At 39.1% G+C, this 19,782-nt stretch overlaps 1 protein-coding gene and 1 long non-coding RNA gene across 2 annotated transcripts in view; both read left to right on the forward strand.

The window, feature by feature from the left end:
- The first annotated feature begins 267 nt into the window (after positions 1–267).
- Positions 268–9,220, forward strand: NABP1 (nucleic acid binding protein 1). Its single transcript, XM_059928391.1, has 6 exons — positions 268–875; positions 1,173–1,311; positions 3,923–3,994; positions 5,665–5,740; positions 6,398–6,464; positions 7,429–9,220. The coding sequence occupies exons 1-6, from the start codon at positions 785–787 to the stop codon at positions 7,596–7,598; spliced, it is 615 nt and encodes a 204-aa protein (XP_059784374.1). The 5' UTR covers positions 268–784; the 3' UTR covers positions 7,599–9,220.
- A 4,962-nt stretch (positions 9,221–14,182) lies between these two features.
- LOC132368600 (uncharacterized) overlaps positions 14,183–19,782 on the forward strand; it is a 38,887-nt gene continuing 33,287 nt past the window's right edge. Inside the window, exon 1 of the long non-coding RNA XR_009504135.1 lies at positions 14,183–15,184. This is a non-coding gene — a long non-coding RNA (uncharacterized LOC132368600). The remainder of the gene's footprint in view (positions 15,185–19,782) is intronic.

The following is a 19,782-nucleotide window of genomic DNA, read 5'->3' on the forward strand; positions in this document are numbered from 1 at the left end:
GATAGAAACCTGAAGAAGGAAGACTAGGCAGAGTAGAACTGACGCTGCGCAGCGACGGCGGAAGCTGGAGGAGGGTGGGGCGGAGCCGACAGCCGATTGGACGGCTGAGGGGGAGGAGCCCGCGCTGACGTGCCGGGGAGGAAAGAGGGTGGCTGCGCTGGCGTCGCCTGCCCGTTTCCGCCCCTTGGCTTCCCCGGAGCCTGGGGGGGCGGGGCGTCGGGCGAGCCAGACGCCATGGGGCGTCACAAGAGGCGGGGCGACTCGGGGGTCCAGCCGGCGCGCGGGCGCGTTCCGCAGTCGGTGTTTGGGACTCTGGGTGCGCGGTAGTTTGGTTTCTGCTCCGGGTTCGCTGTCACAGTCCGTCACTCCCGGGAGCCCGGGACAGACAGGGCAACGCCCGTGTGTGTGTGAGCGGGACTCAGGGCAGAGGCGTCCTCTCGCTGTCTTTTTTTCTTCCTTTTATCCAAAGAAGGGGGCAGTTCTCGCGCTTGCCTTCCTGTCGCCCCATAGGGAGCGGGGTTGGTGTGCGGAGTGGTTCGTCTTTTTTTCTTTTAAACTTGTGAGCGTTTTTGTTTTTGTTTTTATTTTTTTCATCCCCTTTTTTTTAGGCTCAGTGCCGTCTGGACTGGTTTCATTGGTCCCTGACTAACCGCTTTCTGCCCCTTCTCTCGCCACCCCCGCCCAAGGTCGCCCCTCTGCCCTCGCCCCTGGCCCGGGGGGTGGGAAGCTTTGTCAGGCTCCCTTCCCACTCGAGTCTCCGCAGCGTAGCAGCACCTGCTTCAGTATGAACGGGGTCAACGACCCCCCTCTTTTTATAAAAGATATTAAGCCCGGACTGAAAAACTTAAATGTCGTCTTTATTGTGCTGGAGATAGGTAAGTGGGGTCCGCAGCCCGCCTCGCCGCCCTCTGTGCGTCCCGGGACAGGAGGGAAGGGCGCCGCCGCCGCGAGCCGGGGGCTCCCCTCCCCCTTTCCTCCCTTTCCTCTCCCCTCCCCCATCCACGTGGCCCCGTTGGCCCCAGCTGGGGCCGTAGCCTACCTGCGGCGAGACCCCGGGGCTCGACCTCTTCCCACCTTTCAGGTGCATTTTGATCCCGGAGCAGGAGTTAGCTTTTTGGAAGTCCTCATTATCTAATACACCCCTCCCCATTTTGATTTTTAAATCCTCACAGGACGCGTGACCAAAACCAAAGACGGCCATGAAGTGAGATCATGCAAAGTAGCAGATAAAACTGGCAGCATCACTATTTCCGTGTGGGATGAAATCGGAGGTCTTATACAGCCAGGGGATATTATCCGGTTGACCAGAGGGTAGGTGTGCATAAAAGGGTTGGGGGATCACAGTGCCTCCTAAGTAGGAGTCTCCGGAATGGGAATTGGCTGACGCCCGGGACCTTGGCAAGTTCTAAAATTTCATCTTTTCTGTGGGCCACCCCGAGGATTTTTAAGCCCCTTCAATGTTAACCTCAGGTGATGGACGGCATTGGGATGTAACACTTTCGCCTTTAAAAGCAGTCAGTTTCAGCCGAATCTAAACAACCCCACCCTCAGTTTACAGGTTAAGTAGATTTTTAAATACTGTTTTGAGATTATTGAGTCTTTTTAGTAGATTGTTAAAACTAACATAATCAATACCTAATCTTTTTCATAAACTATTTAATATAGTTGTCACTTCGCTTTTTTCCAACCTTTTCCCCTTTTTAATGACTTTTGAGATCCTGCCCGTATTTTATTTGTATACTCATTTAGACAGTGTGGACGTAAATCGAGATTGTAGCTGGAGAATTTAGTAGGTTTTGTAGTGTGTCAGATTTGTACTCGGATGTAGAAGTTGAAAGAGGAAGTTACAATATCTGGAAGGCACGTTCTTAAAAATAATTTCTTGTGCCTACTGCTGTAAGGTCAATGTTGTACAAAAACAAAATGATGCGCAGAAAATGTTTGGCAGAAAGATGTCCAAAAGAGTTAGTTGGCAGATTGACTTTTAAAAATAATTTAGTACAACCGTTTTTTTTTGATTAGTAATTAGACTGCCTTTAAAGATTTACCAAGTATTAGGAAGATAAAATGCCAGAAAGGGGTCTTAAAAATATATTTTGGAAGTTTTGTGGTCAGTAGAATTGTAATAATTCATTGGTCATAACTGTAGGAAAAGTGGGTGGAGATTGACGTTGGCATAGTAAATAGAATCTCAGAAAAGTGTTGGATCACCCTGAAAGTAGGAGCTTAGAGCCCTTTGATAGTACCTTACAGGTCTTACAACATCTTCAGGAAGTGAGGCAGAGTATCATCAAAGAAGGAAGTGAGAGTCAGGACTTAGACATTTTTTTTCTCATACACTGACTCATTATGACACTGGTTATGTCCTTCAAACTTCCACATCTTTAACTTGCACAAAAGAGAATTTCTACCTGGGAGGATATGGTGAGAATTAGCATAATTAAAGTTTTTTGGCTGCCAAAGTATCTCATCCAGTGATTAGAAGTTATTTTATACACTGTAAACAGCATCTCTTTTCAATTATTTCATATTTTGTAGTCACGGAAAATACATAGATGTGTCCATCAAAAAAAATGTGGAAAAACTAAGTCAGTAGCCTTATAGTATCTATAGGATTTTAAGGAGTATAGTTACCAAGGAGTACAGTTTAAAGGAAAATTCAAAACCAAAGAAACTCTACTGTTTTTTAACTTCAGTGTAACCTTGAAGTTATTACACTTTTCAACTTCCTTTTCTGTAAAATGGGAATATTTATACCTTACTAAAGTAACATATCTAGCAGAGTCTGGCCCATTGTAAGGCCCTTAAATTTTGGTTGAATCTAAGAAAAGTAGCTTTTGAAGAAAGGTATACATCTCAATAATGGTAATTTGAATATTGGCATGCATATCAGAAAACCCTGCAAACATTGATCTCATTGCTGAAATAAGTGAAAGTTAAATGTTGTAGTTGTAGTAACTTCAAATTTTCTCTCAAAATAGGCATTAATTTTTACTTTAGTAAGGTGAAATATTAGTGCACTGTCTCCTAAGTCACTTTTTGTGTAACTTGAAAGTGGTGAATGGAGTCTTTAATAAATAACCTTTACTAAATGAAGAGAAATATATAATGTGAAATGAGAAAATTTTTATTAACCTGTATTAAAAGATGAACTATTATTATACTTAAACAATATTTGGTTGTAATTTATCTTTCTAAATCATGAAGTTACCATAGTAGTTGTACAAAGAACCACTGAAAACCAAGCCTTGGGCTTATTTTATAATATTGATTAATTTACATTTGTCTTAGATTCGTGAATAGGATTATTTTATCTAATGATGCTGCCTGCATTCAAAATTGTTCTCAGTAAATAATTGTTCAGCCAAGTTGTTGCTAAAAATTGGGAATTTGGAAAAGCAGATAAGCGAAAGATTTGTGATCATAGTTTTTTAGCCCCTTGATTAAATTTTACTAAATTTTCAGTAGCTTAGGAATAACACATACTAGCCTATGTGTTTTATGGAGGCAAAGGAAAAAATATATCAATATCTGGTAGACCAAGTACATGCGTGTAAAAGTAAACACTAGGGTGTTGATTTTATATGTCCTGTGTTTGAAAAGTAATTTCTGCTTGAATCTCTGCAGTTTGAATGTTCTCCCTTTCTTAATTGACTGAAGATGTGATCTTTGGAGTATAACAATGCTTGCTTTGCAAAAAGACTTCTATTTTCTAGGGTTAGTTATTGTTTATATAATTATGTCAAAATTTGTCAGTAGAGTTTTCTTTGCATTATTCCTTAATAAGTAACAAGTTAATCAATGGTAGATACAGGGTTTGAGCCCCACCTGCGCCCCAATACAAAAAATATAGTATAAAGATTTATTTAAGTAGAAGGAAATATACATATTTCCATAGAACTGATGTTTCTTTTCTTTCTAGGTATGCATCCATGTGGAAAGGATGTCTGACACTTTATACTGGAAGGGGTGGAGAACTTCAAAAAATTGGGGAGTAAGTATCAAGATGCATTTCATATAATTGAATAAATTACAAATAATATGTACAGAATAACTGGTAGGTATAAACTATAAACCTATTTGTTGACTTTTTGACTGGTAAACTGAATGCTTGCAGCAGCTTAACTTTGCATGTATGTGCTAGTTTAACACCTATCAGTACTGTTTCCTGTGGTTGAGAATGTCAGTTTTTCCTGGCAAAGAGCATTAAGAAGCTGCACTTGAGACAATCCCCAGTGGGACCGTTTCTGTAGGCTTTGGGAATGTATATCTTTCAGGTGTCACAAATGCCATTTGAAGTAAGTTCTGTCATATAGTGAATTGCCAGTTAAGAAGCTGGGTGTGGGTGTTAGGCCATAAGTTTAATTTTTCTTTTCCTCTGCTTATGGGTGAATATGTACCCATATGTAAAAGGACTTGCAGCAATGACAGTTGAAGTCCTGTATTTATCCACAGTCTAGGTATCGTACAGGCAGCCACAATGCGAGCTTCTATAAACTACTACCCTGGTAATCTCCACCCTGACTTGGAGGAACCATCCTCTCTAGGGGTGTAAAGGTAATTCAGCCTCCATGCTGGCCTAGACATTTGGGATGTACTCATAAAGTGTGGTATAGGCAATGAGCCAAATTATAAAGTCTGTTCTGTTTGGTTAATGCCTGACATCTACTTAATGCCTGTCAAAATAGAGGATATCTAAAGAGAGAAGCCACAAATGGCACCAAAAATAAATAAATAAAGGAAGGAAGAATGTATTCTACACTACAGGAATAAGATACTTTGGGAAAAATAAGCAATCTTTCTAGCTTTTAAAGATCAGAAACTGGTAACACTTTGCTTTCTCTTAGGAGGAAAATTAGGATTCACTTACGTTCGTACTTAGAGTAGTAGTAGAGCAATGTGTTATGAGAGGTCTTAGCATCAGTATTACAGAAAGATTGAGGATCCTTTTCTGACTTCCATGTATAGAGAGGTATTTATAATAATGGAGGTCAGTTATGTGAAGAACCACTGGGGGTCACTCAATACATAGTGACTTTGTCAGGGTCAGTCCAGGAGTTACCAAAACTGATTCCGATTTATTTGTGGGTTGAGGAGCTAAGAAAATGCTTATGTGTAATGTTTATCAATATACACCATAGTCAGCTGATAAGAAGCATTGGGATAAACCGTGTCTTGAAAGCCAGTTGTCTTTATTCATGCCTGCAAAATCCACTTTTAACCTTGAATGATTATCTTTGCAGATTCACAGAGATTGGTCAAAGAGGGACTGCATGAAAGTGTGTGAGTGGATCAGTACAAATCCATCACCATTGCTGGAAAAACTCTGGAACCCTAAACATGGTTCAGAGGCATCAATCAGCCTATGTGGAAAAACAGGACAAAGATGTGTTTCTGTGCCCTTGATCTTTGACAAGGACAGAAGAAGAATTAAAATACAAAATAGAATGTTTTAAACATTGTAGGCAATCAAATATTTGATTTTCTTTTTAATGAAACATAAGCATTTAGAAAGTTTTTGTTGTAAATGAATAGAGTTAGCATATTGCTGTTTGTTAATTCATTTGACATCTACGTTCTTTATTCCTGAAAGTTATGCATGTTATGTAAAGAAAGGTTGATTATTTCAGAAGTCATTCAAATTGTACTTTTATTGTCTTTCAGATTTTGTATGGTTTATTCAGAAGTGCCAAATTTCAGTGAACCTAACCCAGATTATCGAGGACAGCAGAACAAAGGGGTAATTAATCCAAATGTATTGTCTGTTTTTATGATTAGGCTAATTTTGACTGTGTACTATAAATCTGTGGCTAGGTTGCCAAGCTTTTCATACCCTAAGTATAATGGAGACAAGTTTAAAAGGAATCTTTTTAAAGATTCTTTAATGGAATTCTTTTCCATTTTATATGTTTTGTGAGTCTGTATAGGTATCTGTAGTATCATATATGAAATGTACAGTCAGCTCTCCGTATCCATGGATCATTCAACCAACTGGGATTGCACTGGTTGAATTTGCTGATGCAGAACGTTCCTATACAGAGGGCTGACTACAGTACGCCATATTGCACAAGAAACTTCTACATCTTCAGATTTTGGTATCTGGGGGGTCCTGGAACCAATCCCCATGGGATACTGAGGGACGACTGTATGTGCCATTTAGCAGTTTAGCACTTTTGAGGAGCAGGGAGTAATATCAGGAAGATGTAAGATGTAACAGAAGCTTCGAAAGGTCTGGAAACATTCCTGAATATTTTAACATTGAAAGGACTTGGATAAATCTTTTTAAATTGTTTAAAAAAACCTTGAAAGTTAAAAAAAAGAATGACTACAACATGTTATAATAATATGGTTTTTAAAAAAATCTTCATTTGATTAAATTAAAACATTTTTTTAATAGGCACACAGTGAACAGAAGAATAATTCCATGAATAGTAATATGGGTACAGGTACATTTGGACCAGTGGGTAAGATTCTTTTTTTTTTTTTGGTGTATTTGTGATCAGGTGTAAGAATTAAGGGAATCTATCTTATGAAAATATAACTGATTTTTCTAGAAAGCAGATTCCCTCTTAAGCTAATTTATTGAGCACATCCTGTATTTAAACATTTGGGCCAGTTACTGGGTGAACGTTGGCTAATAATAAGAAATCTAAGTTTTGGTGATTCATTATGTTATTTTCCATTGATTTTTACAAAATTTCTGTAATCTAGTGATTATTTATAATAGATGCAGAATAACTGGTTATTTTTGTGTACTGAAAGCAGTTTATCTTCAGATTGATGCTCACCTTAATTTTTCACATGCTCATGGCTGCCTCTTTAAAAGACTGCCCTTTACCCCTCAAATACTCTCAAAGGTCAGTGGTTCTTGCATCCTTGTTAAAGGTCTTTTGAAGCCTTTATTCTTAAAGACCAGAGGAAAAGTCTTTTGTGATTGGACTTCATTAAGGTGGCTAAAGTTTTATTTGACCTGTTGGCTACATGTTTGAGCACAGCTGTAGCTGTGTTATTATGTTGTGGGACACTTTGGTTTTTTTAAAAAGTTAGAATTACGTGTCTCTCTTAAAACATTGTTAACCTTATTTGAACCAAATGCCAATACTTATATACCATTTTGCTTTTTCTTTTTCCCTTATAATGTAGGTAGTGCATTATCTATGCTTTTTTCCTACTTTATTAATTTCTCATTCTATTGCCCAAGTTGCTTTTTTTTCCTCTCCCTATTAATTCAAGCATCAAGTTAATATATTTACAGTAATTATACATTTGGGAAAACCTAGAACTCAAACTGAGTTTTTTCCAGTAGTTTAAAAATAAAGGAGTTTGTTTTCCATAATATTACTTGTAAGCATTAATAGCATGTGTTACAACTTCAAATAGATGTACTTCTATTTGAAAATGGTGGTGATTTTTTATATTCTTTTTTAGGAAACGGTGTTCAAACTGGCTCAGAAGCAAGGGGATGCCAATTTTCATATGCTGGTAGAAGCAATGGCCGGGGACCTGTAAATCCACAGCTACCAGGAACAGCTAATAATCAAACAGTCATGACCACAATAAGTAATGGCAGGGACCCTCGGAGAGCCTTTAAAAGATGACCTATGCCAAATATGCACATGTAGTTTTTAAACTACATGCCCTACTTGAACACTTACTGCACTTTTATTTATTGTTAACTGTGAAAACTGTCCTTTATCGGTTTCCTTTTATGTTTTTGGTTTGTTAACAAGAGTGGTTTGTTTTTTATAGCAGAACTATTAAGCTGCTCGAGTCTCCTATTGAAGAATGGGAACACTCTGAAGAATAGGGGCATTTATTTTTAGAGCAAAAAGATCTTTGGATATCCTCTAAAATACCTGCACCCATTTCATGGGTGAGTTACTTACGACATCAGCATTTTAGCCTCTATGAGTCTATTTTCTGTATAAACTTTGTAATATTTAAAATAAGGCTTAGTGGGAGATGTTCTTTTGTCTTAAAAACAGATATTGCCAGCTAAAGCAATAACCACCAAAAAAACAAAAACATGGTTAATGCTAACAGCAATTTTTGAGTGTTTGTGACTCCAGGAATGATTGACTTCTTCATTGAGTGACTGCCATTAAGATTTTCCAGGGACTGAATCATCCTAAACTCTTGTTCTGTTACCAAAAAACATATTCTTTATCAGAATTATGGAATAGAATGTGATCTGTATTATAACAAGAAATTTTTAGAAAAAAACTACATTTACTTTATCTTAGGGTAGTCTTATTAATACTTACCAGCTTTGTGCATTACACTGAATGGAAATTTAAAACTGAGGCCTTGAATGTTTATTTTCTTAAACTACTATGTCAAATATTGAAGTTTAATTTGAGGGAGTTATGAAGACATAATAAACATTGATCTAATTTTTACAAATTATGGTAGATAAATATTATAATGAAGGCAGTTCAAATTGAATTTATGTAGAAAAATGTAATCTTAATTTATAGCGTCCTAGGTCCTTGCAGAAACTCAGCCTGGAGTGAAATTCCTAGGTTCTTACTTTATTTGAAGGGTATGTGTGTGTGTTTATTGTCAGTTTCTGAACACAATTCACAAAGCCTTATCAGCAAAAGTTAAGAAATGGCTCTCTCAAAGAAGCAAATACAGCTTTATTTAGAAATGTAAAGGTAGAATTTATTTATGTGTTGTAAATGGTGTCCAGTTCCACTTTTTACTGTAGGGTGGATAACTGGTAAATTTTTCCTTTGTTGGAATTAAACTCTTCTTCAACATTATCTCTTGAATAAAACTTACGTTAATGTTAACAGACCTACCTTATTTTTGCTCTTTTAATGGTTTACAATGGAGAGCCAGTACCTTTTACTGTAATTGTAATGATGACTTAAGCCTGGTGACTACTTAGCTTTGTATTTGTCACTGTGTCTTTTTTTTCCCCACCTCAAATAACAATAATTTAAGTGGACTTTGTTTTCTGAAAGTGCCATAGCGTTTAAATATAAAAATTTGTGCCAGGTATTTGTTTGCTCCAATCCAGTGTGTCTAACAGGTATTTCAGCATGTCACATATTAGGCACTGTGGGGATAGTGTTAAGGGGTAGATGAAATAATGAATAATCTCAAGAAGCTTATTGTTTATAGTATTTCAGTAACTGGGGATTATATGTTATAGAAATAAGTTTTTCCTTTATTCATATACTGATGATTATAGGTAATTTGGCTTTGTGACTAGTATTTTCTTAAGATGTTCACAAAATTACAGATGTTTGGAGTAAAAAAAAACATTACAAATTAGTACATAATTTTTTTTTTTTTAAATCTAAGTAGATGTAGGAGCACTAACACTGAGTTATTTGTGGGAGAATAGTGTTTAAGGTGATTTTAAAAGAAAGAATTTTGGAGTTTTGGAAGATTAAAATAATCAGGTATGGATTGCTGAGCTTCCAATCCTGGCCTTATTTTCTCTTCACCTGTGATGTTGGGCAAGTTACTCCACTTGAAACCTCTGTAAGCCATAGGTTCCATAACTATAAAAACAAGTAAGTGAGTAATATTACCCCTTTGTATACTTAAGATTTTCCCGTGTGAATGAGTAGAATGATTTCTGGCTCATAATAAGCAGTCAAATGTTTATTGTCTAGTCGTACCTCAAGAACAGAAGAAAATGCAGGGTTAGGTGTGGAAGTATTGTTACCCTTTAACGTGTTGAGATTAAGTAGAGAAAGACCTTATCTTTTACTTTTGTAATTGACATTTGCCTCAATCATTTAACCTTGTTGTTCTGTATTTTTTATCATTTATTAACAAATTTCTTTTTTCTTAAGGAAAGCCTTCAAAACCAAAGCAAAGTGAGTTACAATCCATAATGAATATTTGCCTTCCCAGCCTGCTTGGACAGTACTCATCAAGAAGTTAAGAGGAAGAAAGTTTCCTACCTTCCTCCTTCCTGGCGCTTTCAGCTATCAACTTTTAAATAAGTTTAAACACCTACTGAAAACAAAAGCCATTTAGTATAGAAATACACACTGCTAGGTTTGGGTCCCACTTTATTTTTACATACCAGTTCTGAAGTGGATTGAAGTCTCATTAGGCAGGTGGCCCCTCCTGGGAGTTGCTACAGTAGACATGGAAAGATGAAACCCATAAGCCCAGATGATGGTGTATGATAGTGAAGGCTGCAGTATGCTTTCCCATGGACACTTAGACTGGTTTTCCTATAGTATACCAAGTCATTTTTGCTTTGTTCCTGTAGCTTTAGTAATTACGTTTTAAATTTGAGGACAGTTTAACTTGAGGCTACCCTAAATATTTGTATTACTGAGTATTTGTCACTTGTATTTTTATTATTTAACATTTTAAGGATGTTTAATTTTCTGGGTTGAGTAATAATGCCAAGGGAGTGATACTAAAAAATAGATGTGAGGTTAGTAAAAAAGTAATCTTATGATATATAAAGAACATTTAAAGTATAGGAAGTTTTAAGATAAACTAAAAAGTTTTCTAAGAAGGTGCAAGTTGAGAGTATTTTACATCAGTCTTAAGACACAGTAGCAGTTGTTTAAGTTTATATGGATCTGACATTCCAGTTTACTTACATGACTTCCCTTTTCTTATACCTTAATAATACCATTAAGTATCATAATGTACCATAATGACTGATTGCTCCAAGCAATTTTAGGCTGCCATGACTCTTGAGAGACTTTAATGTATTCACAAAGCTTCTAGAGACAACAAACCAGAAAGCCATGTGAAAAGCAGTATCAACATGGAACACTTTTCCACACCAAAGTCTGTTCTTACCTCTAGACTTGGGAAAACTTGCCCTATGATGGCCTCTTTTTTTTTTTTTTTTAATAATCTATTTTTCCTTCTCTTAATTTGTTTTATCCCCTGTCTGATGAAGGTGAACATTTCTAGTAGAAGAGGGTCACAGTCGATCTCTGGTATGGGATTAATGACAGGGGTAAAAGCAGATATACTTGGCCGTAGTGAAAATCTGTGTATTGAGGTTCCAGCCAATTATTAAGTAAATGGAGTAAACAGCCCACATTTCACAAAGTAGCCATAATGACTAACAGTTAAGTTATGCTTCTGAGGAAACTAATTGTGACCTTGGAAAAACAGCACTATCATGAATGATGGTATGTTGTTAGAACCTGAGGGAAAAGCTAGAAAAACATTCTACTTTCCAGGTGTATTCAAGTTTTTTCCAAATTCCTCAAGGTTTGCTTTGTTAGGGATGCACAAGAATTTGTCTTCCAGTACTGTGACCACATTACTCCAGGTTTCTGAGCTAAAAGGGTATAATGTTTCTTAAAGCACTGATCACAGGCAAGAGAATCAAGTCCAGACTATCTGACAAGCCCCTTATTTAGTATGTTTCCTCATTAAGAACATTATGTCCAAAGATGTTAGGAAGAGCTGTTTACCACAATGAGATAATCAGTATGATGTAAAGAAGATGAACATTTTCACAAGGTTGGCTAGTAGACATTTAATCACAAGTCTTTTTAAAGGTCTTGATAGAGAATACACAATTTTACCATGGCTCCCAAAGTTTTAAAAACATGCCTCCTGAAAACTTAGGGACTAGATGTTGAATTATATTAGAGCCCAGGTCTCTTGAGACTGTTGACACACCACAGTCCTCACTGTCATACCATGTTTATTGTCTAAGAGCCTCAACTGAAGGACCATTGACATGTCCTTAAAAATCAGGTCTTTAACCATTTTCAAAAATTTGAGTACATTTTAAAAAATTCCATGCCATCAAAATTTATGCTTCTGGACATAGAAGAGAGAGTCCAGTTTCTTGGTCCACAAATTGAATAGATGTTGAATAAAACTTTCAAAGAATGGTTTATAAATCTATATGAGATTCTCCCCCAGGAACTTGTTAAATGTATGGATTATTTCTCTGCTCTACCAGAAGGAGAGTTTATAAGTGTAGGTCTGGGAGAGCTGCACTTGAAACAAAGTCCCTGAAAATTTTTGTCCCCTGCCCTTGATATCTCCCATTAACAAAGAAACAACTTTATTTTGAAGCGTATGTACACACATACACGTACCAGTTTATCTTTGTGAGGCCAGAATATACGAAGGTTCTGTATTATAAAATGTGGAAGAATTGTACTTGGAAGCATATACCTGTGAAGGTCAGAATTGATGGGTAAAGCAGAGTAGTTCCCAGCAGAACAGAGTTTTGAGTATGGCCTCTGGATGTGAGCTGAGCGCTGAGTTTTGAATTAGGTTCAAATAGAGTATGTTAAGATCAGATTACCCATAGTGGAGTTGCCTGGCTTCCTTTGGACCTATATAGATCAAAGTGAAAATAAGCCTTTTCACCCTAGGTTTCTGTTAAAAAAAAAAAAAGATTTTATTGTAGCTTATTTCAGCAAATCTGTTTGCAGCATCTCCTACCTTCCTCCTATCCCCCAAAGCGTTCCTCAGTTACCTACTTTATTATGTGGAGAGATGCTGGTGGGGTTGGAGGCATGATAAATATTACTGAGAATGCCTACAGAACCTACCACTTAACAGATCTTAATCCTGTTCAGAGAGATGGATACCATAAATACTTTACATAAAGAAGTAATATACAAGGTATGATTTGACTGCCATGTGGGGCTAGTCTTTTGTTTTAAATATTTGTAACCCTAGTAGGGAGCTGAGTAAGACCTCTGACCTAAGTCTCTGGACTAATTAAGATAGAAAACCAATAAAAACAGGGTAGTCAGCACAATTAGTGCCATCTACTGGGTGACTGCTATATCGTTTCAGTAGTATAGAAATCTGGCTTAATGTGAGGAAAAGGTTCCATTATTCCATTATTGGATAGGAATTTTTGATGGTTTAAGCATCATATGGAAGATCATTAAGGAGAAGTTGGGCTATCTGTTTAATTCTAGTTTATGAACAGGCAGTACCGACGTCAAAAGTAAATTCCCCTCAGTTAAGCAGGTTTATTAAACCCTGAACTGCCCCTAAAGCTACAGAAAATATGGGAATAGTTGCCAAGTTTTGTATGCTTGTTACATTTAACAATAATACTGGTGGGAAGTGTAAACCGTTAAAAATACCTTTGGGTGGGTGGTGGTTTGGTAAAAGCAGTTGAAGTAGAACATGAACTGCCCTTATAAATGTTATTCCTTTACTAGTGGTATTTTGTCAAATCCTGGCCAAGTGACTGCTGTTGTTCTTGGAGCTATGTTAGCTTTGCAGAACATAACCTATTTTAAATGCCAGAGACAATATGCTTTGGTGAAAAGAACTGGTTTTGAGCTGAGGAGATCTTGGTTTGAGTCCTAGATCTACTATTTACTGGCTCTATAATCATGAGCTTCATTATAAAATGAGGATATTGGGGCTATATGCTGGCAGGGCTATGAGAACTATGTGAGTCAATGTATGCAAAACATCTGTTCTGTATCTAGGGCTTAACAAATGTTATGTTCTTTCCCCGTGAGCAGTGGAAATAAGAGGCAAATACTGGTCATTTCTCCATGCCATTATTAGGAGACAATCTTTTCTATAATTTAAAATCTGGAATATTAAGCAATTTATATAATTGCAATTAGGTTTTTTTTTAAAAAAAAAACAAGATTTTACAGTCTTCTGGGTGCAGAAAAGTACGTGTGCTGACAATTTACCATGATTACGAGGATAGCATGTCGGCTTGAGTCTTCATCATGAAGTCTGCCCAATACCTGAGTAGCCTGTGCTGTTTTTCCATTCACCTTTGCCCAGAGGGTGAGGGCAGGATTATGAAGGTGCAGGGGAAGAGGAAGGATGTGTGCGCCAGGGTTTGTGTCAGGGAGGAGGTCAGTGGCCAAGGGGAGAGAAGAGGGTGCTGGAAGGAATTCTGTCTTCCCAGTGACAGTCCTCAGGATTGCTGTGTATCCGGAGTTTGCTGGTTTGCTTCTGATAACTTTCCCCAACGTTTTATTATGAAAAATTTCAAACATGTTGAAAGAATCGTAGTGTAAACACCTGTGTACTCACCAGTGCGATTTTTACCATTACCACCTATGTGTTTTTTCTTTTTTTTAATTCTTTATTTTTTTTTTGGCTGTGTTGGGTCTTTGTTGCTGCGAGCGGGCTTTCTCTAGTTGCAGCGCGCGGGGGCTACCCTTTTGTTGTGGTGCGCGGGCTTCTCATTGCAGTGGCTTCTCTTGTTGCAGAGCACGGGCTCTAGGCACACAGGCTTCAGTAGTTGTGGTGCCCGGGCTCAGTAGTTGTGGCTCGGAGGCTCTAGCACGCAGGCTCAGTAGCTGTGGCGCACGGGCTCCGCTGCTCCACGGCATGTGGGATCCCCCCAGACCAGGGCTCAAACCCGTGTCCCCTGCATTGGCAGGAGATTCCTAACCACTGCGCCACCAGGGAAGCCCTATGTTTGTTTTTATTCATCCTATTCTGGACATCCATTAGTCCATTTTTAATACATTTCGAATTGCAGACATCAGTGCACTAAATATTTATTTCAGCGTGCCTGTTCACTAGATTTCAAGGTTTTGCTGCTTTTAGTGTAAAATTTACAAAGAAATACACAAATCTCAGGTGTACATTTGTGAGTTTTAACAAATGCTTAGCCACCTGGGTAACTCCAGCCCCTATGAAGATATGGAACATTGCCATCACTCCAGAAACTTCCCTCATGCATCTTCCCAAGCAAACCCCCCTCCCCATGGCTCCAGTGGCAGTCACTTTTGTGATATTTTAAAAACCACTCTTAGCTTAACTAAAGGTAAAAGTTTCACATGTGCCAAGGTCAGCTCTAGATTGCCTCACTGAGCCATGTAACTCCTGTTCCAGCCATGCCAGAGTGCTACCAAACCCAGCACCCTCACACACCTCACAAGTGTAATTCCATGACCTTGGTATTTTTTATTCTGTCTTGTTTCAATTTAGCTCCAGGACTGCCCTTACTAATATCTATTTTTTTTTTCCCCCTCAAGATTTACATCTGACATCCTAGATTCTTGGGGTAGAAACTGCTAGAATGAAGACCAGCTGAGCAGGAGGACTTGCAGTCCCACGGGTGTGGCTGGAAGGAGTTGACTACCTGGAACATACCATCTGCCCCAAGCAGCTCTGAGTCAGGAGTTGGAAGGGGAACCTCTGGCAGGACATGATACGAAGTCCTCTGGGATGGAGTGCCAGGCATGCAAGAGGCACCTTGGAACTTCAGTGTTTGCAGGTCAAGTGCTCAGCTACTTAGCACATTTTGAGTCGAAAACTCTGATTTTCTTAAGGTTTAAGCTGACCAGAAGTGTCTTCTGCTCACGGTTTTGCCTTTTCTTCTCACAGGCAGGGATTCAGAGTTGGTATACTCAAGAGTGTAAAAGTTCCTTGCCAAGCAAAGAGCCCACCACTCTCAGTCTATAGGGAAGCATCCCTGGATGAAACACACTAAAGAAAACACAATTGTGTGTTCTTTCCCAGTTTGTGCACACATGTTTATATACATACATGTTAATCACTGCCAACAAAGCTTTTTCTGCATTAAGCTCCACATTTTCCAGTCTTAGGTATTTTCCTTTCTTCATTACTTGGTCTTTCCACTTCTCTAATGGGTGACCCATAATTTATTGAGCACTTACTATGTGCCAGTACTATGCTAGTGAGTTCCCTACATTATCTCATTGATTCTGTTAAATGACCCTGTGAGGGAGATTTTGTTATCCTCACAGATTATAGATAAAAAGACTAAGATTTAGGAGGATTGACATAATTTGCCTGAGATCACACAACCAGGAATTTGTACTTTCAACTACCTAACAATGTGGAAACTGGGAGGGTCCTGCTGACTCACTAGACAGTGTGGACAGGAGATGGGGTTTGAATTGGTTTTAAAAGGGAGTGTAAATTCAGCTATAGGTAGAGGCGGAGATGGAGAACAGGAATACAGAATTTGACTAATTCACATTTTCACTTGGAATTAGTCATACTTTAAATGTCAACTGAATATACACCCAATTAGTTAAGGAAATTTAGTTTACAACAGAGGTGGTATCTTGATAGGGAAACTGGAATATTTAGATCCCCTCCTCCCAACACACACAAATATTAGAAGAACATGGGTGAATTCCCCCATTATTTGGGAATGGATAAAACTTATTCTAACAATGACTCAAAATCCAGAAACAAAGGAAAGACTGCACGGTTGAAAAAGCATAAAGACAAATGATAAATTGGGAAAAATATTTGTAATTTATATCACTGACAAAGGGCTAATAGTCCTAATATATACAAAGCTTGTAAAAGTAGAGAAGACCAATCACTCTGTAGCGCTTGATAGCGAAAAAATGGACAAGAAATATAGGCAGTTCACATGTAAAATCCAAATGACTCCTAAGCATATGAAAAGAATGCTCAACCTCACTCATATTGAGAGATGCAGATTAAATTGCCACTGAGATACCATCACTCACTTTTAGATTGACAAAGATATTAAAGTTTGAAAACATACTCTATTGTATGGACACTGACACTATGAGAAACAGGCACTTTCATTCGTAGTGGGAGGGAGTACTAATGGTCTAATCCTTAGGGTTAGGAGGTTGGGGGATTTGGAAATTTTACATTTGAATTTGCCCTGTGACCCAACAACCTTGTCTCTGGAGATCTATCCCTGTGACAGATTGCAAATGACTGCTAGAATACCTCTGCCTGTGTGCATATCTTTGGGTAGTCACCCTCTTCCCCATGACAATGAGCTTGTCTGAGTACCCTAGGACAGTAGCAAAGTTAATGCAAGCAGAAGATTGAAAAGAACTTGTGCACTGGGTCTTGTTTTCTCTTGACGTGCTTGGAGCCCTGAGAATGCGACAAGAACGTACAAGTGAGTGCTAGCTAGCCTACCAGAGGGTGAGAGGCCACTCGTGGCTTCTCGGCCGGCAGCTGACCAACCTCCCAACATGTGAGTGAGTCTACCTTGGACTCTCCAGTTCCAACTGAGTTGACAGCTGACTTCAGTCACATGAGTGAAAACAGCAGAAGGAAGGACAGGGCTGAGCTCTGCCCAAATTGCTGACCTACAGAATGTTGAGCTAATAAATGATGTTCCTCTGTGCCACTAAGTTTTGAGGTAATGTCCTATAGATAGCAAAAGCTAACTGATACAGTATTGAAGATACTCTGACATAGAAATGAAAAGACATGTTCACCGAAGCATTGCCTATAATAACAAAGGACTGGAGACAACTCAGATGTCCGCCAGTTCAGGGATGGTTGAATACCGTGCATTCACTCAGGGAATACTAAGCAACTGCAGTAGAAGTCTCTCTACATTTACGAAGTGATTTTCAGGATATACTGTTAAGTGGAAAAAAGCAAAGTACAAAATAGTACATATAGTGTTCTACCTTTTTTAAAGAAAAGGGAATGTGAATATTTTTGCTTTTATCTTTAAAAATGGTAGAATTGACAAATTAATGAAAAATGATTTCTTAAAGGAAAAGGAAGAGGACACGAATGGAAGCTAGACTGCACTAAATATTTGTTTTGTAGCTATAACTTTAGAATCATGGAAGTGTTTGCATATAGCTGTATACAAACACACACATATATAAAATCATGAGAGGACCCCAGCTGAGCACACGTGAGACTCACTGGGAGGTTGGCTGAGATGCCAATAGAACTCACCGGGAAGCCACCCATTTGGGTGCTGCCAAACTCTCTGGGAGGTGAGTGCCCCTATGCGGCTCCTGAGCTGCGGCTGCCTGAGACTACAAGAACAGACAGGGGAGAGCACAGTGAGGCCTGGAAGAGACACCCCTTCCGCCTCCAGGGTCCCTCTGATGTCCTCTAACGACAAAGCTTAACATCTTGCTAGCTGGCAAAAGAGAAATGTTTCTAGGGTCCAGCTCCAGAATCACACATTGGAACAAAGAAGGGTGGGTTTGGAGCTGCGGAATGTTAAACTGATAACTGGCACACATACTGAGGTATTTATAGATGAAATAATAGGATGTCTGCAATTTGCTTCAAAATAATTCTGTGGGTGGGGTATAGATGAAACAAGATTATTCACATGTTGATAATTGTTGAAATTAGGACTGGTTTATAAAGGTTTATTATACTCTTCTCTCTACTTTTTATATATGTTTTTCTCATATATATATGACTATATATATATGACATTTGTTTTCTCATATGTATATCATGTGTATCTCATATATATGAGATAAACGTATCAATGCATATGCATGTATATATGTATGTATAAATGTTTCCTACTCATTTTCATTATAAAACGAGTTTAAAAATGTGAATGCAGGGGCTTCCCTGGTGGCGCAGTGGTTGAGAGTCTGCCTGCTAATGCAGGGGACACGGGTTCGAGCCCTGGTCTGGGAATATCCCACATGCCGCGGAGCAACTGGGCCCGTGAGCCACAATTACTGAGCCTGCGCGTCTGGAGCCTGTGCTCCACGGCAAGAGAGGCCGCGATAGTGAGAGGCCCGCGCACCGCAATGAAGAGTGGCCCCCGCTTGCCACAACTAGAGAGAAAGCCCTCGCACAGAAACGAAGACCCAACACAGCCAAAAATAAGTAAATAAAAATAAATTAAAAATGTGAATGCAAACACATTATCTGTTCCTAGGAAGCCTACACTTTATATTGTAATCTAGTAATCTAGGACTGCTAGAATTTGGGAGAAGCCAGCTATCAACCATATGCAATCTGAGTATGCCCTGACTGGGAAGACAGAACTGTCACTCCGGCTGACGATGGGAGAGAAAGGGATTTCCCTCCTATTGGCAAGTTTGGGGTGGGGCTAGGAGGCCAATACAGGTAGCAACATGTTCTTAACGTTGAAAGGGGGCAAAACAGTTGCCTTAAATGAGTTAATGTGTGTCAGCACTTAAAACAGTGCTTAGGGTGTTCTAAGTGCTATATAAGTGTTTGTTGTTGCCGTTATTTCATGTTAATGATTTTCCCGTCATCAACTAACCTGAAATATGCCCTTTGCTGACAAGGCCCCCTCCTTCCCTCCTGCGGTAGTATCTTCAAGACTCCATATAACCCAGAAATTCAGACCTTGAACTGTTGAAGGAGAGAGCTGACTAGTACCCAAGAGTGTCTTGGTTTCCTCTTTTTCTTGCCTTTCTAGGGGAGAGGCAGCCAGCAGTACTGGTTACCGCAGCACATGCAGCAACAATAGAGACTACCAGCAGTGCTGGGGGCAGAAAGGTGGCCATGGCAAAAGTGCAGGTCACAGCGAGGGCAGCAGAGCCTGCAGCACACAGCAGGGCCCTGGACCAGGGCAGGGTACTGGTGGGGCCCCGGAGGAACTCAGTGCCCAAAGGGGCATTGTAGGCACCATGTAGGTAATTTCTGGGGCACAAGGAAGTAGATGAGACATCTGGCCACATGGCCAAGGGTGGGGTGGGGTTGTAGATGCCAAGGGGTTTAACAGTTAGTGGGACGAAGTTGCTTAAACCTTGACTGGAGATTTTGCAGGAGGGTGTTTCATATACTGCCCCCTCAGTGGTGGCGGTATGTGCATGTGTGTGTGTGATGCCCGCATGCATCTGTGCATGTGTATATGGACATCTTTTTGCATGCAGCAGTGGCAATAGGAGATTCAATCCCCCAGTAAAAAGGAGTCAAACTTCATATTTAGAGTAAATAGACAAATAAGTGAACATTGCTGGGTAATCAACCTGATACACATTTTTGCCTCTACAGTGGAGTTGCATTTCATACACATACACATTTAATTAATGGGAATTCAACTAAAAGTGCTTGGCTTAGCAAACAAACAGCCTACACAACAATAAAAAACAAGATAAA

This window comes from Balaenoptera ricei, chromosome 7, assembly GCF_028023285.1.
Source record: "Balaenoptera ricei isolate mBalRic1 chromosome 7, mBalRic1.hap2, whole genome shotgun sequence".
Taxonomy (NCBI): Eukaryota; Metazoa; Chordata; class Mammalia; order Artiodactyla; family Balaenopteridae; genus Balaenoptera; species Balaenoptera ricei.